Raw genomic sequence first — 15,770 nt, forward strand, 5'->3', positions numbered from 1 at the left:
ACATCATTTATTCAGAAGGTATAAAAACAACAAATAAAGATAGAATACTGTTAACCGCAGCATGTAAGTATAAAAAAAACAACAACAACATTATGATTTGTACATTTTCAGAATGTGCTTGTTCTATTTTTAAACAAAGAAAAAAAGTTGTCTTTATTTTTAAGTTATCGTGCCGGGATTTTGCCAGGCACGATAACACTTGGGAGTAGATTTTTTTCCATGTGGCCCCCGATATAAAATTAGTTTGACACTCCTGGTCTAAGCAGAAGGGCAATTCATCCCTGTAGCACCTGCGTTGGCACCATAGCACAAACAATAGTTTAAAAAAAAAACTATTTGCATTATGGCCGTCAGCGAAGAAAAACCCGTAAATTAACCGCATCGTTTTGTAAGCCGCAGGGTTCAATGCGTAGCAAAAAAGTAGCGACTTATTGTCTGGAATTCACAATGACAGCTAACGCTAACTATCCAAATCTCTATCATTAGCTAACAACACCCAAAGTTAATGCACGTGCTACGTACTCACGTAGTTACATCCTCGAAGCCCTAAGGGGGCGGGACATACTGTGTAAAATACATTGGAAAGTTAGCGCCCTCTAGGCATCTGTGTAAATGTTGCAAACTCCATATTATTTATTACAACAAGCTTTTTTTGTCATTGAAACCCTTTTTGAAAATTTCAATCCAGCCATACTGGATTGAAACATGTCTGCGTGTCACTTCTGACTCCAAAGCAAGTTTGTTGGTAAAAAATTACAATATTTAAATCAGAGGTGTCTGTGGGCCTTGACTTTGACAATGAATTATCTGACAATGAATTATCTGTGGCCCCCGGGATGATATTTGATTAGTATTAGTAACCGGCGTAGCGTGGTTGGGAGAGTGGCCGTGCCAGCAACCTGAGGGTTCCTGGTTCGATCACCACCTACTACCAACCTCCTCACGTCCGTTGTGTCCTTGAGCAAGACACTTCACTCTTGCTCCTGATCGGTCGTGGGTAGCGCCTTGCATGGCATCTCCCGCCATCAGTGTGTGAATGTGTGTGTGAATGGGTGAATGTGGTAATAGTGCCAAAGCGCTTTGAGTTCCTTGAAGGTAGAAAAGCGCTATACAAGTACAACCCACATTAGAACCGGCCCGCAGGCCACAGCCGCCTGCTGCTGTTTTGCACGAACCAATACTCCATCAGTGTTGGCGCTAGGCATTTTCAAAATGGGGTCCTAGGGACCCCATCATGTCATAAAAATGGGGTCCCACAGTAAATTTTTGGTGTCCCACTTTTTTGTAAGCGTTTTGAAAACAAATGATAAATGTATGCATTACCCTGTTATATCTCACATTCTATATTGAGTTTTGGCAAAAGGTTGTCATAAACGTTACTTAATTCATTAAAAAAAATAATACAAAAGAAAACACATTTTTATGCATATTCATTCATTCATTCCTTCCATATTCATTCATTCATTCATTCCTTCATGGATCTAAACTTTACCGCTGCCGGTGTTTTTTTAGATATTTTTATTGTAATATTTTCAGAATGTGTTTTTGGCCAAAGTAAGACAAAGAAAACAATCTGAAGTTGTTTTTTTTGTTTTAATGCCATGATTTTAATAGTCCGGCCCGCATGTGCACAGATTTTCCTCCATGCGGCCCCTGAGCTAAAATGAGTTTGACACCCCTGATTTAAATGAAGCGGCAATTGTTGCGTCCCTCCAGGATTTTGCGGGCTTTTTTGCGACATTTTTTGCCTTTTTTGCCTCATTTCGCTGCAGCATTGTTAGAAGGTGGCGGCAAAATGGCCCCCGGTGACGCAGGGAGACGTTTTATCTGATGGCGAAAACGTGGCCGATTGGCCAAAATGTGCAGGGAAATGTCAAAGTTGCGAGTTTGTTGGTGGAATTTGCATGAAATGGCGCGATCGCAACATTAAGAAATCTTAAAGGGACTGAGTGAAAAAGAGTTTGACCCCCTGTCTAATGGGATAACAAACGGGAGTTGGTTTTGTTCCTCAGACCTTGGCCATGACGTTGGTGCAGTGATACCCCAAACAGCCTCCAGCCCCCCACTTGCTTTGTACATCGCCTTACCTTTGGGTGAGTACCTTGAGTAACAAGGATCCTGATTGGACCATTCGGCCTGACTTCACTCCGGTGACCTCCCTGCAGTAATCCTCTGTATGCTGGCTGTCGCTGGCCTGCTGCTCTGGAAGAACTACAAGCTGAAGAACACCAACACCATCCACTTTGACAACCCAGTCTATCAAAAAACCACAGAGGACCAGGTTCACATTTGGAGGAATCACAGCACTGATGGGTATTCGTATCCAAAAGTAAGTCAATAGAGCCATTAATGTCTATTTTTTTGTATTTGTATGCTCAACCTTAGGAAAATACACCTGCGTATCATGCGTTCATTCTTTAAAAGTATATTTTAGAAACTTAATGTGACATCTAAGCTGGGAAAATCGCAGAATATAACATTTAAATACATATATATGTATATATATATATATATAGATATATGTATATGTGTATGTGTGTGTATATATTTTTCAATATACAGTATATGTGTGTATATATATATATATATATATATATATATATATATATATATATATATATATATATATATGTATATATATATATATATATATATATATATATATATATATATATATATATATGGGTATGTGTATGTATGGGTATGTGTATGTATGTTTATACATGTTTATATGCAGCTGGGATAGGCTCCAGCGCCCCCCGCGACCCCGAAAGGGACAGGTGGTAGAAAATGGATGGATACTTACATGTATAATATATATAGACACAATTAAATGTATATGTATATACTGTATATGTATATGTATATATAAAATATATATCATATATACTGTATGTTTGTATAATATATAATATATACGTATATATGTATGTATAATATATGTATATATAATATATATAATATATGTATATACAAACCCCAAAACCAGTGAAGTTGGCACGTTGTGTAAATGATAAATAAAAACAGAATACAATGATTTGCAAATCTTTTTCAACCTATATTCAAATGAACAGACTGCAAAGACAAGATACTTAACATTCGAACTGTTTGAAATATTAGCTCATTTGGAATTTGATGTTTGCAACATGTTTCAAAAAAGCTGGCACAAGTGGCAAAAAAGACTGAGAAGGTTGAGGAATGCTCATCAAACACTTATTTGGAACATCCCACAGGTGAACAGGCTAATTGGGAACAGGTGGGTGCCATGGTTGGCTATAAAAGCAGCTTCCATGAAATGCTCAGTCATTCACAAACAAGGATGGGGCGAGGGTCACCACTTTGTCAACAAATGCGTGAGCAAATTGTCCAACAGTTTAAGAACAACATTTCTCAATGACCTATTGCTATTGCAAGGAATTTAGGGATTTCACCATCTATGGTCCGTAATATCATCAAATGTGCTGCTGCCATGAAATTCTAAGTTAATGATTATTTGCAAAAAAAAATTCAGTTTCTCAGTTGGAACATTAAATATCTTGTCTTTGCAGTCTATTCAATTGAATATAAGTTGAAAAGGATTTGCAAATCATTGTATTCTGTTTTTATTTACGAAATACACAACGTGCCAGCTTCACTTGTTTTGGATTTTGTATAATTATAAGTGTATGTATATGTGTAGATATGTATATGCGTATTTATATATATATATATTTATACGGAGAAAATTTTAATATATAATGTATATAAAATATACAGTATATGTATGTATAATACATATATAATATATGCATGTATTATACATATATACTCACATATATATAATATATGTGTATATATAATATACTTATATATTATATATGTGTAAATACAGTATATGAATGTATAATATATATACTATATTTATATATAAGAACATGATATATACAGCCTAGCATGTTTGCTTGGAATACAGTACTAGTACAACTTACGAACTTAATTGGACGCTCGTAACTCAAATTACTTGTATCTCAAATTAGGTCTCTCGTTGAAATGAATTGAAACCTTTGGCCTCCCCAAAAGAGCACAATTTTAACATGTAACATGCCTTTTAAAAAGAAAAACTTTTAAACAAAAAAAAAAATTGTATAAAAACAATACAATAGAATGTACTACTAACAACTACAGTAGTTTTACGAACTTAATAATAAAGTACAACAGTTACCTTGGAGGGTGGACTTCTCCGATATCTATTTCCCGCGGCTCCTCAGTCAAACACCCCATCAGCAGCTTTTTCATATTTTCATAAATAAATGTCCATTGTTTGGATATTATTTTAACGTTATTGGCTGACGTTAGACTTCTTCAAGCTGGCAGTGATGCGCTCCAATTGCTCTGCCACCTTTATGATTATTTCTTTTATTTAATTCAAATAATTTCATCCACCTCAGCACTGTCCTTCCCATGGTTGCAAAGCCAAGTTATGTCCCTCTCTCTAGCTATAAGCTAATGCTAGCGAGTAAGACTGGATATTTTGGTGGGATCTTACAGGGTTCACTCTGGTGTTTGTTACACCAACTAATGGCGCGGATGCTTGTAACTCCAATTTTTATATTTTATATAATAATTCATCCCAAAAGCTACCAGTCAGGCTTTATGCATATGTTATTACTTTATGCATATGTTATTACTTTATGCATATATTATTACTTTATGCATATGTTATTACTTTATGCATATGTTATTACTTATGCATATATTATTACTTTATGCATATGTTATTACTTTATGCATATATTATTACTTTATGCATATGTTATTACTATATGCATATGTTATTACTTTATGCATGTGTTATTACTTTATGCATACGTTATTACTGTCCAGCCGCTGGTTAAAGCTGCCTGTGTGAAGGCCAAGTGCGTTGCAGCCATGCTTTGTTGACACTGCGGTCCTGAAATGCACGGAATGCGTCCATGAAATGACGCACAAAACATGACGTCACACACGGAGCCCTGCGATTACGAAAGTAAACGTCTCTCCCATTCGTGTTGGTCTTGGCACGTTCATGACAATTTTAAGGAGCTCGTGCAACCGCAGTCAACATTTATTTAAGAGGGCAAGAATTTTAGCTATGGTGGTTTGTGGGTCTGCGGGGCAACTTGTACTGAGGAGTGTGTCTCACCTCGGGGGGGGGGGGGGGAGTCACCGTCTAAAATGGCACAAAATGCCACAAATTCATGTTGAATATTCCGCTCCGAATATCTTCAGTAATTTGTGTAGATTCTATGTCACTGTAGTAACGCTTCTGCACTCTGACCATATTATTAGGTCAGTCATACTGGAAATACGCAACAATTGGAACGAGGTGTGTTGTTTATCATTCACAATCCTTATGTAGGACAAGAACGAGCGCGGCCACTGCTGCTGCTCACTGCTCCCCTCACCTCCCAAGGGGTGGAACAAGGGGATGGTTCAAATGCAGAGGTTAATTTCAGCACACCTAGTGTGTGTGTGACTATCAGTGGTACTTTAACTTTAACACATATGCTTGGCTTTTTTATGCATTCGAAATTGTAAATAAATAGCTAACTGTCAGGTTCAAACACTGATCTAATAATCAGACAAGAAGCAAGGAATCATGCAGAGACAGAGTTCAATTTAGCTCGAGGAGACACGTGTTTTGGGCTGTGTTCTAATTACAGATCCAAACTACGTTCTAAAAGTCAAGCCCGCGCGCCTCCTCTATTTATTTGGAAGGGCCCTGTTACATCACTGAAGCTGTCACTGAGGGAAAGGGGTTAAAGGCCTACTGAAATGAATTTTTTTTATTTAAACGGGGATAGCAGATCCATTCTATGTGTCATACTTGATCATTTTGCGATATTGCCATATTTTTGCTGAAAGGATTTAGTATAGAACGACGACGATAAAGTTCGCAACTTTTGGTCGCTGATAAAAAAAAGCCTTGCCTTCACCAAAAGTAGCGTGACGTCACAGGAGGAAGGATTCCTCACAATTCCCCGTTGTTTACAATGGAGCGAGAGAGATTCGGACCGAGAAAGCGACGATTACCCCATTAATTTGAGCGACGATGAAAGATTCGTGGATGAGGAACATTAGAGTGAAGAACTAGAGAGGCAGTGCAGGGTGTATCTTTTTTCGCTCTGACCGTAACTTAGGTACAAGGTCTCATTGGATTCCACACACTCTCCTTTTTCTATTGTGGATCACAGATTTGTATTTTAAACCACCTCGGATACTATATCCTCTTGAAAATGAGAGTCGAGAACGCGAAATGGACATTCACAGTGACTTTTATCTCCACGACAATACATCAGCAAAGCTCTTTAGCTACTGAGCTAACGTGATAGCATCTGGCTCAAATGCAGATGGAAACAAAATAAATAAATCCCTGACTGGAAGGATAGACAGAAGATCAACAATACTATTAAACCATGAACATGTAAATACACGGTTAATAATTTCCAGCTTGGCGAAGCTTAACAATTGAAGCTAACTAACTTAGCTACGTAGCTAACGTGATAGCATCAGGCTCAAATGCAGATAGAAACAAAATTTAAAAAAACCCTGACTGGAAGGATAGACAGAAGATCAACAATACTATTAAACCATGAACATGTAAATACACGGTTAATAATTTCCAGCTTGGCAAAGCTTAACAATTGAAGGTAACTACGGCGGCGGGCGTTGTAGCTTTCGACGACACCCCGGCCGCCATCAGAGTCGGCAAGAAACATATATTTCCCCAAAGTTACGTACGTGACATGCACATAGCGACACGCACGTACGGGCAAGCGATCAAATGTTTGGAAGCCAAAGCTGTACTCACGGTAGTGCGTCTGCTATCCAGCTCAAACACAACACAACCTCCTGATTGTGTTGCTGTAGTCCGCTGCTAATACACCGATCGCACCTACAACTTTCTTCTTTGCAGTCTCCATTGTCCATTAAACAAATTGCAAAAGATTCACCAACACAGATGTCCAGAATACTGTGGAATTGTTCGATGAAAAAACAGAGCAGTTTGTATGGTGACACATTGGGTACGGATACTTCCGTTGCCGTCCTGACGTCACGCGCATACGTCATCATACATAGACGTTTCCAACCGGAAGTTTAGCGGGAAAATTGCACTTTATAAGTTAACCCGGCCATATTGGCATGTGTTGCAATGTTAAGATTTCATCATTGATATATAAACTATCAGACTGTGTGGTCGGTAGTAGTGAGTTTCAGTAGGCCTTTAATCTCGACAACTCCAGTTAGACACAATGTATGATTATAGAATAAATAAAAATTAGTTGACGCAGGTCATATTGCCTTGTCTCTGCTCTATCTGCGTCACGGTGGTGTTCGGCCTTGGCAGTCAGCAGGCCGAGTCTGGACACAACACTGATAAAGTCGGCTGGCAGTCTTTTGGACTGCCAGCTTTGCACAGATACAAAAATACCACTTCAGCACAATTGACAATAATTAATAGCAATGGCCCTTAAGCATAAAGTTATGATGATAATATATACATAATTATTCTAACATGTGTCAACAGATGGAGTGTCCTCTCATTATACTCTCTAAAAACATCTAGAAGCCGCTAACAATACTCCATTTACATGTCGTGACCTGAAATTGTACCAAATATGAGTGATGTTGTTATTACAAGTGCTAACGCAGACAGACTGTTTTAGCAGCGCATTGATAGCATTGAGCTAATGCTAGCTTGCGCTGCTTCTGCTTGGTCTCAAACTTGCTAAAAGTAAATTCTAGATTATAGTTTATGCATCTTTCACCTGCCAGTAGACAAACGTGGCCATGGACTGACAGGCTGGTCCACTTTCACATCCCAGAGGTGGCGAAAAAGACGCTAGTTGCAGCAACTATTTTTTAACCCTTCGTGAGGATTGTGATTGATTCTTCATCTAAACGGCATCCCAGCGAGAGTGGAAATAGTTATAATACTTAAATATTTATTTAAAGACACGTCGTTGTGTTATAGGTGACTAAGTATATTATTACTAGAGATGTCCGATATGCTTTAAAATGTAATATCGGAAATTATCGGTATTGTTTTTTTTATCATCGGTATCGTTTTTTTTTTATTTTTATTTTTTTATTAAATCAACATAAAAAACACAAGATACACTTACAATTAGTGCACCAACCCAAAAAACCTCCCTCCCCCATTTACACTCATTCACACACAAGGGTTGTTTCTTTCTGTTATAATACAGTCCGTAAGCACACATGATTGTGCTGCTGGTCCACTAATAGTACTAACCTTTAACAGTTAATTTTACTCATTTTCATGAATTACTAGTTTCTATGTAACTGTTTCTATATTGTTTTACTTTCTTTTTTATTCAAGAAAATGTTTTTAATTTATTTATTTTATTTTATTTTATTAATTTTTTTAAAAAGGACCTTATCTTCACCATACCTGGTTGTCCAAATTAGGCATAATAATGTGTTAATTCCATGACTGTATATATCGGTATCGGTTTATATCGGTATCGGTTTATATCGGTATCGGTAATTAAGAGTTGGACAATATCGGAATATCGGATATCGGCAAAAAAGCCATTATCGGACGTCCCTAATTATTACTAATTATTGGTTTAAAATGTTCAGCTTTTTCTCATTACATGCTGATGTTTTGCTCTGTTTTCTTACATTTTACTGCCTTTTTGTTTAGATAGATATGTTATTAATACAAAACACACAACTTTTTACATTTTAGCAGACACATGAGGTATATTAGCACAAAGTATCGATATCGGGTTGGCGTCACCAATACCCGGTATCGGATAGGGAAAAAAAAGAACAACATAAGTGTTATTGTCTTACATAGAGATTGTGAATAATAATAATTGTGTTCCTCTAAAAGTCTCGCAGAAGAACATGGCGAGTGAGTAGAAACATTACAAACTACCATATTTTCCGCACTATAAGGCGCACCGGATTATAAGGCGCACCTTCAGTAAATGGCCTATTTTAAAACTTTGTTCATATATAAGGCGCACCGCATTATAAGGCGCATAGAATAGACGCTACAGTAGAGGCTGGGGTTACGTTATGCATCCATTAGATGGAGCTGCGCTAAAGGAAATGTCAACAAAACAGTTAGATAGGTCAGTCAAACTTTATTAATAGATTACAAACCAGCGTTCTGACAAGTCTGTTCACTCCCAAAATTAATAAACAGCTGTTTTATTATTTTCCACGAGGTAAAGTCAGTGACGTGGTGGTTTGTTTGTCTTTTAACAACAGCAAGGTATAACATGTAGTGCAACAATTATATCACATAGTGGAGGGGAACTTTTCCTCGATTCAATAAACACGTAAAAAACAGTGATACTGTTACGGTAAAACAAACGTTAGTGCAATCACAATATAGTAACACTCGAAATAGTGCAGAGCAATAACAATATATCAATAACTCAACGTTGCTCAAACGTTAATGTCACACAACACAACACACAAAATAAACATGTAAAGCTCACTTTATGAAGTTATTCCTCATCCACGAATCCCTCAAATTCTTCTTCTTTAGTGCCTGAATTAAACAGTTGGGCGAATACAGCATATATAAGTCGTCATTAATCGAGTCAGTGTCGCTGCTGTTGTCCAGCACAGTGGTTCTCAACCTTTTTTCCTGTGAACATTTTTTTAATTCAAGTACCCCCTAATCAGAGAAAAGCATTTTTGGTTGAAAATAAGAGATAAAGAAGTAAAATACAGCACTATGTCATCAGTTTCTGATTTATTAAATTGTATAACAGTGCAAAATATTGCTCATTTGTAGTGGTCTTTCTTGAACTATTTGGAAAAAAAGATATAAAAATAACTAAAAACTTGTTGAAAAATAAACAAGTGATTCAATTATAAATAAAGATGTCTACACATAGAAGTAATCATCAACTTAAAGGCCTACTGAAATGAATTTTTTTTATTTAAACGGGGATAGCAGATCTATTCTATGTGTCATACTTGATCATTTCGCGATATTGCCATATTTTTGCTGAAAGGATTTAGTATAGAACAACGACGATAAAGATTGCAACTTTTGGTATCTGATAAAAAAAAGGCTTGCCCCTACCGGAAGTAGCGTGACGTAGTCAGTTGAACATATACGCAAAGTTCCCTATTGTTTACAATGATGGCCGCATGAAGTGAGAGAGATTCGGACCGAGAAAGCGATAATTTCCCCATTAATTTGAGCGAGGATGAAATATTTGTGGATGAGTAAAGTGCAAGTGAAGGACTAGTGGGGAGTTGAAGCTATTCAGATAGGGAAGATGCTGTGAGAGCCGGGGGTGACCTGATATTCAGCTGGGAATGACTACAACAGTAAATAAACACAAGACATATATATACTCTATTAGCCACAACACAACCAGGCTTATATTTAATATGCCACAAATTAATCCTGCATAAAAACACCTGCGTGTTTGTTATGCTAGCTCCTAGCTCCTCTGCTAGCTCCTAGCTCCATAGAACACGCCAATACAATTCAAACACCTGATCAACACACACAATCACTCAGCCCAAAAGACCGTTCACCTAACCCAAGGTTCATAAAGCTTATATATTTTAAAAAAGTTACGTACATACGCAAAAAAAAGTTGCGCACATACGGTCAAGCGATCAAATGTTTAGAAGCCAAAGCTGCATACTCACAGTAGCACGTCTGCGTCTTTGTCATCCAAATCAAAGTAATCCTGGTAAGAGTCTGTGTTGTCCCAGTTCTCTACAGGCGTCTGTGTATCGAAGTCAAAAGTCCTCCTGGTTAGAGTCTCTGTTATCCGAGTTCTTCCATCTTGACTGCATCTTTCGGGAATGTAAACAAAGAAGCGCCGGCTGTGTACTGTTGTTGCTGACTACGTTCGAAAAATACGTCCATTTCGCACCGACAACTTTCTTCTTTGCTTGTTCAGCTTCCTTCTCCATAATGCAATGAACATGATTGCAACAGATTCACGAACACAGATGTCCAGAATACTGTGGAATTATGAAATGAAAACAGAGCTTTTTCGTATTGGCTTCAATGTGGAAGGCATACCCGTGTTCGCCGGTCTACGTCACGCGCATACGTCATCCTCAGAGGCGTTTCGAACCGGAAGTTTAGCGGCAAATTTAAAATGTCACTTTATAAGTTAACCCGGCCGTATTGGCATGTGTTATAATGTTAAGATTTCATCATTGATATATAAACTATCAGACTGCGTGGTCGGTAGTAGTGGCTTTCAGTAGGCCTTTAAAGTGCCCTCTTTGGGGATTGTAAAAGAGATCCATCTGGATTCATGAACTTAATTCTAAACATTTCTTCACAGAAAAATAAATCTTTAACATCAATATTTATGGAACATGTCCACAAAAAATCTAGCTGTCAACACTGAATATTGCATTGTTGCATTTCTTTTCACAGTTCTTTTTCACAGACATTTTTAAAAAATCTCACGTACCCGTTGGCATACCTTCAAGTACCCCCAGGGGTACGCGTACCCCCATTTGAGAACCACTGCTCTAGCAGTTCAGTGACAATGTTAAATTCTCTCGCTGCTGCTCTATTCCATTGTTCTACTGCGTGACTGATCGCCTTGAGTTTAAACTCTGCGTCATAAGCGTGTCTCTTAATAAGAGCCATTTTGGGGTCTTTACATAAACACACAAATGGAAATGAAACGGCACGCCTCGCGCAGTCATATATCCCAGCATGCATTGCGCGCTTCTTCTTCTACGGGGGAAAAAGAAGTCGGCGGCTGCTTACCGTAGTTGCGAGACCTGTTGTGGCTCAATATTGGTCCATATATAAGGCGCACCGGATTGTAAGGCGCACTGTCAGCTTTTGAGAAAATTGGAGGTTTTTAGGTGCACCTTATAGTGCGGAAAATACGGTAACTAATAAAGTGTGTGTGTGTTACATGCACACACACACACACACACACTGTACTTTATTCACCACAATATAATGTCCCACACACTTTTTTTTTGTCTCATCAGACGCAAATCGTGAGCCGGGATGAAGAGGCGGACAATCCAACTTTCAGTGAGAACTGAGCAGCAGGTGAAGGACCTCCATGACGAGATGTCCTTTTTTTTATTGTTTACCTCACACGGAATTCAGCTTTCAACCACAATCTCCTCACACGGCCACAAACCCTCTTCTTGGGCATTCAGGTTCACTTAATTTTGCTCATTTTTGTGGATTTTCTACTGGACCCCACTATTTTTTTCTTGTCCAAATCAAACATCAGTTAGCAGTTAGCAACGTTAGCAACGGTGCAGAAATATGATTATTATTTCAGTCTGGCCTTTTTCAGTATTATTTCAGTCAGGCACACATTAATGCTGGAAACAAAATAATTTTTTTTAGAAATATTAGTTTTCTTGTACACGTCAGAGTCATATAAGGAGGTACTTGACACATGCTAAAATTACCATGCTAACTTTTTCAGCCAATGTTGCAGCCAACACTTCAGAGTCATATACAGTAACTAGGTACTTGACACATGCTAACATTACCATGCTAACTTTTTAGCCAGTATTGCAGCCGAACACCTCAGAGTCATATAACTAGGTACTTGACACATGCTAACATTACCATGCTAACTTTTTTAGCCAGTTTTGCAGCCAACAGAGTCATTTAATTTGGTACTTGACACATGCTAACTGTTAGCATGCTAACATTACCACGCTAACTTTTCAGCCAAACGCCTCAGACTCATATTACTTGGTACTTGACACATGCTAACTGTTAGCATGCTAACATTACCATGCTACGTTTTGAGCCTGTTTTTCAGCCGAACACCTCAGAGTCATATAAGGAGGTACTTGACACATGCTAACATTACCATGCTAACTTTTTAGCCAGTTTTGCAGCCGAACACCTCAGAGTCATATAACGAGGTACTTGACACATACTAACATTACCATGCTAACTTTTTTAGCCAGTTTTGCAGCCAACACAGAGTCATTTAATTTGGTACTTGACACATGCTAACTGTTAGCATGCTAACATTACCACGCTAACTTTTTAGCCGAACGCCTCAGACTCATATAACTTGGTACTTGACACATGCTAACTGTTAGCATGCTAACATTACCATGCTACGTTTTGAGCCTGTTTTTCAGCCGAACACCTCAGAGTCATAAAAGGAGGTACTTGACACATGCTAACATTTACATGCAAACTTTTTTAGCCAGTTTTGCAGCAAACACCTCAGAGCCATTTAATTTGGTACTTGACACATGCCTAGTGGTTAGAGTGTCAGCCCTGAGATCGGTAGGTTGTGAGTTCAAATCCCGGCTGAGTCATACCAAAGACTATAAAAATGGGACCCATTACCTCCCTGCTTGGCACTCAGCATCAAGGGTTGGAATTGGGGGTTAAATCACCAAAATGATTCCTGGGCGCGGCACCGCTGCTGCCCACTGCTCCCCTCACCTCCCAGGGGGTGATCAAGGGTGATGGGTCAAATGCAGAGGTCAAATTTTACCACACCTAGTGTGTGTGTGACAATCATTGGTACTTTAACTTTAACTTTTAACTAACTGTTAGCATGCTAACATTACCATGCTAACTTTTTAGCCGAACGCCTCAGACTCGTATGACTTGGTATACTTGACACGTGCTAACTGTTAGCATGCTAACATTACCATGCTAACGTTTTAGCCAGTTTTGCAGTCAAACACCTCAGAGTCATATAAGGAGGTACTTGACACATGCTAACTTTACCATGCTAACTTTTTAGCCAGTTTTGCAGCCGGACACCTCAGGGTCTTATAACGAGGTACTTGACACATGCTAACATTACCATGCTAACTTTTTTAGCCAGTTTCGCAGCCAACACAGAGTCATTTAATTTGATGCTTGACACATGCTAACTGTTAGCATTCTAACATTACCATGCTAAGTTTTTTTGCCAAAGGCCTCACTCATATTACTTGGTACTTGACACGTGCTAACTGTTAGCATGCTAACATGCTGCGTTTTGAGCCTGTTTTGCAGCCGAACACCTCAGGGTAATATAACGAGGTACTTGACACATGCTAACATTACCATGCTAACTTTTTTAGCCAGTTTTGCAGCCAACACCTCAGAGTCATTTCATTTTGTACTTGACACATGCTAACTGTTAGCATGCAAACTTTTATTTTTAGACAACCTTTGCATGCGTACCGCTTCATAGTCATATAACTTGGTATGTGACACATTCTGTTAGCACGCTAGGGTTAGCATTTGAGTGCAGCTTGCATACTTAAGTGTTTTTTTGTGTAGTGTTCTAAACCAAATTGTGTTTATTTTGTCTGGGCCAAAGAAAAACAAGCTGGGGCCGAACTTTGGACACCCCTGGTTTAGCACGCTTTATAGATGAGATCCAGGTTGGGAGTCTGAAGAGTTCACTGCGCTCTTTTGTAAGGGTTCCATTTCCACCTGTGCAGTTGTCAAGCACATGTTGGAGGCCTTTTCAGCTCCAGTCTGTCATGTTTGACTTTTTTTTGTTGTTGTTATTGGAGAAACATGAGATTTGTACGTCCACGTCTTGCTGGAGGAAAGTGTGCATTCCTTTGATGCAGACATGTGTGAGCGCACTATAACACGTGTGCATTTACAGCCTGGCCTTATGGCAGGACAGAAACACGTGCCTTAACCCGACTCTCCTCCGTCTTTGCATTCCAACTTTTCCTCCGGTCTTCATTTTGGCGGAGGACGGAGAAGAGAATCGGATCTGTTGTAAATGTTGGAGAAAGTGTAAATAGTAATTTTTGTAAATAGGATGTTCATAAATGTAAATATTCAGTTTTTTTTCCTGGTACAAATGTTTTCCTTTGCTGTACATAAATAAATGCCTGTATTTATTAAAGATCCACTCTGGACTCAGCACTCAAGTGTCACGGTTTCAATTTGTTACTCGACCTATTTTTCAGCCTTGATCAGTGATGACATTCTTAACTCAAAGCACTTGTATCTCAAATCAACGTCGGCCACTGCGTTAAATTTGAAATCAATTCAAGTTTAACATGCATTTTAAAAATGAAAACAAACTATGAAATATTATACAAAACCATCACAGTAGAAAGCTCCTTCTCTGTCAAACACACCATCAGCAGCTGTCAGGAAGTGTTGGTGACGAACCCCAAGATGTGGATATGGCAGGCTTGTTGCAGGAAAACATGACTTTAATGTCCAAAAGAAAATGCAGGAAAACAGGAATCAGGAACCAGGAAACAGGCAAACTGGAGACAGGAAACAGGATACAAGAGACGAGGAAACATGAGACAGCAAATCGCAAACAGCCAACAATACTCCAGTACTGACTAGAGGGCGAGGCAGGTATAAATAGTAGCCTGATTGGCAATTGCCACCAGGTGTGCCAGACTGCCAATCAGGGACAGGTGAGGGAAACAAGCGCTCACGGAGACGTGCAGGAAAAGGAACCAAAATAAGAGCGCTGACAGGAAATAAAACACAAACACAGGCAAAAACCCCGAACATAACCAAACTGTCAGTGACAAGCCTGACAGCAGCTTCTCGATATTTTCATGGATAAATGTCCGTCTTTTAGATGAACTTTTAACATGTCATTCTTCTCCGACATGGTGCAGGACGAGCAGTGATTGGCGACACACCGTCGTGTTCTCCATCATTTCTTGCTCGAATTCAATGACTGTCATCCACTTGTCATTCTCAGCACTGTCCTTCACGCTCACGTTTTTCCTTCCTGTGGTTGGAAAACAAAGTTACGTCCACGTGCTATACGATAATGCCAGCT

The 15,770-nt window shown here is 38.8% G+C and overlaps 1 protein-coding gene across 1 annotated transcript in view; it reads left to right on the top strand.

Moving 5' to 3' along the window:
• ldlra (low density lipoprotein receptor a) overlaps positions 1-14,894 on the top strand; it is a 39,970-nt gene extending 25,076 nt beyond the window's left edge. Inside the window, exons 16-18 of the mRNA XM_062037139.1 lie at positions 2,013-2,093; positions 2,166-2,329; positions 11,998-14,894. Coding sequence (XP_061893123.1) covers positions 2,013-2,093; positions 2,166-2,329; positions 11,998-12,054 — 302 coding nt within the window. The 3' untranslated portion in view covers positions 12,055-14,894. The remainder of the gene's footprint in view (positions 1-2,012; positions 2,094-2,165; positions 2,330-11,997) is intronic.
• The last annotated feature ends 876 nt before the right edge of the window (positions 14,895-15,770 follow it).

Source organism: Entelurus aequoreus, linkage group LG25 (genome assembly GCF_033978785.1).
Source record: "Entelurus aequoreus isolate RoL-2023_Sb linkage group LG25, RoL_Eaeq_v1.1, whole genome shotgun sequence".
In the NCBI taxonomy this organism is placed as follows: domain Eukaryota; kingdom Metazoa; phylum Chordata; class Actinopteri; order Syngnathiformes; family Syngnathidae; genus Entelurus; species Entelurus aequoreus.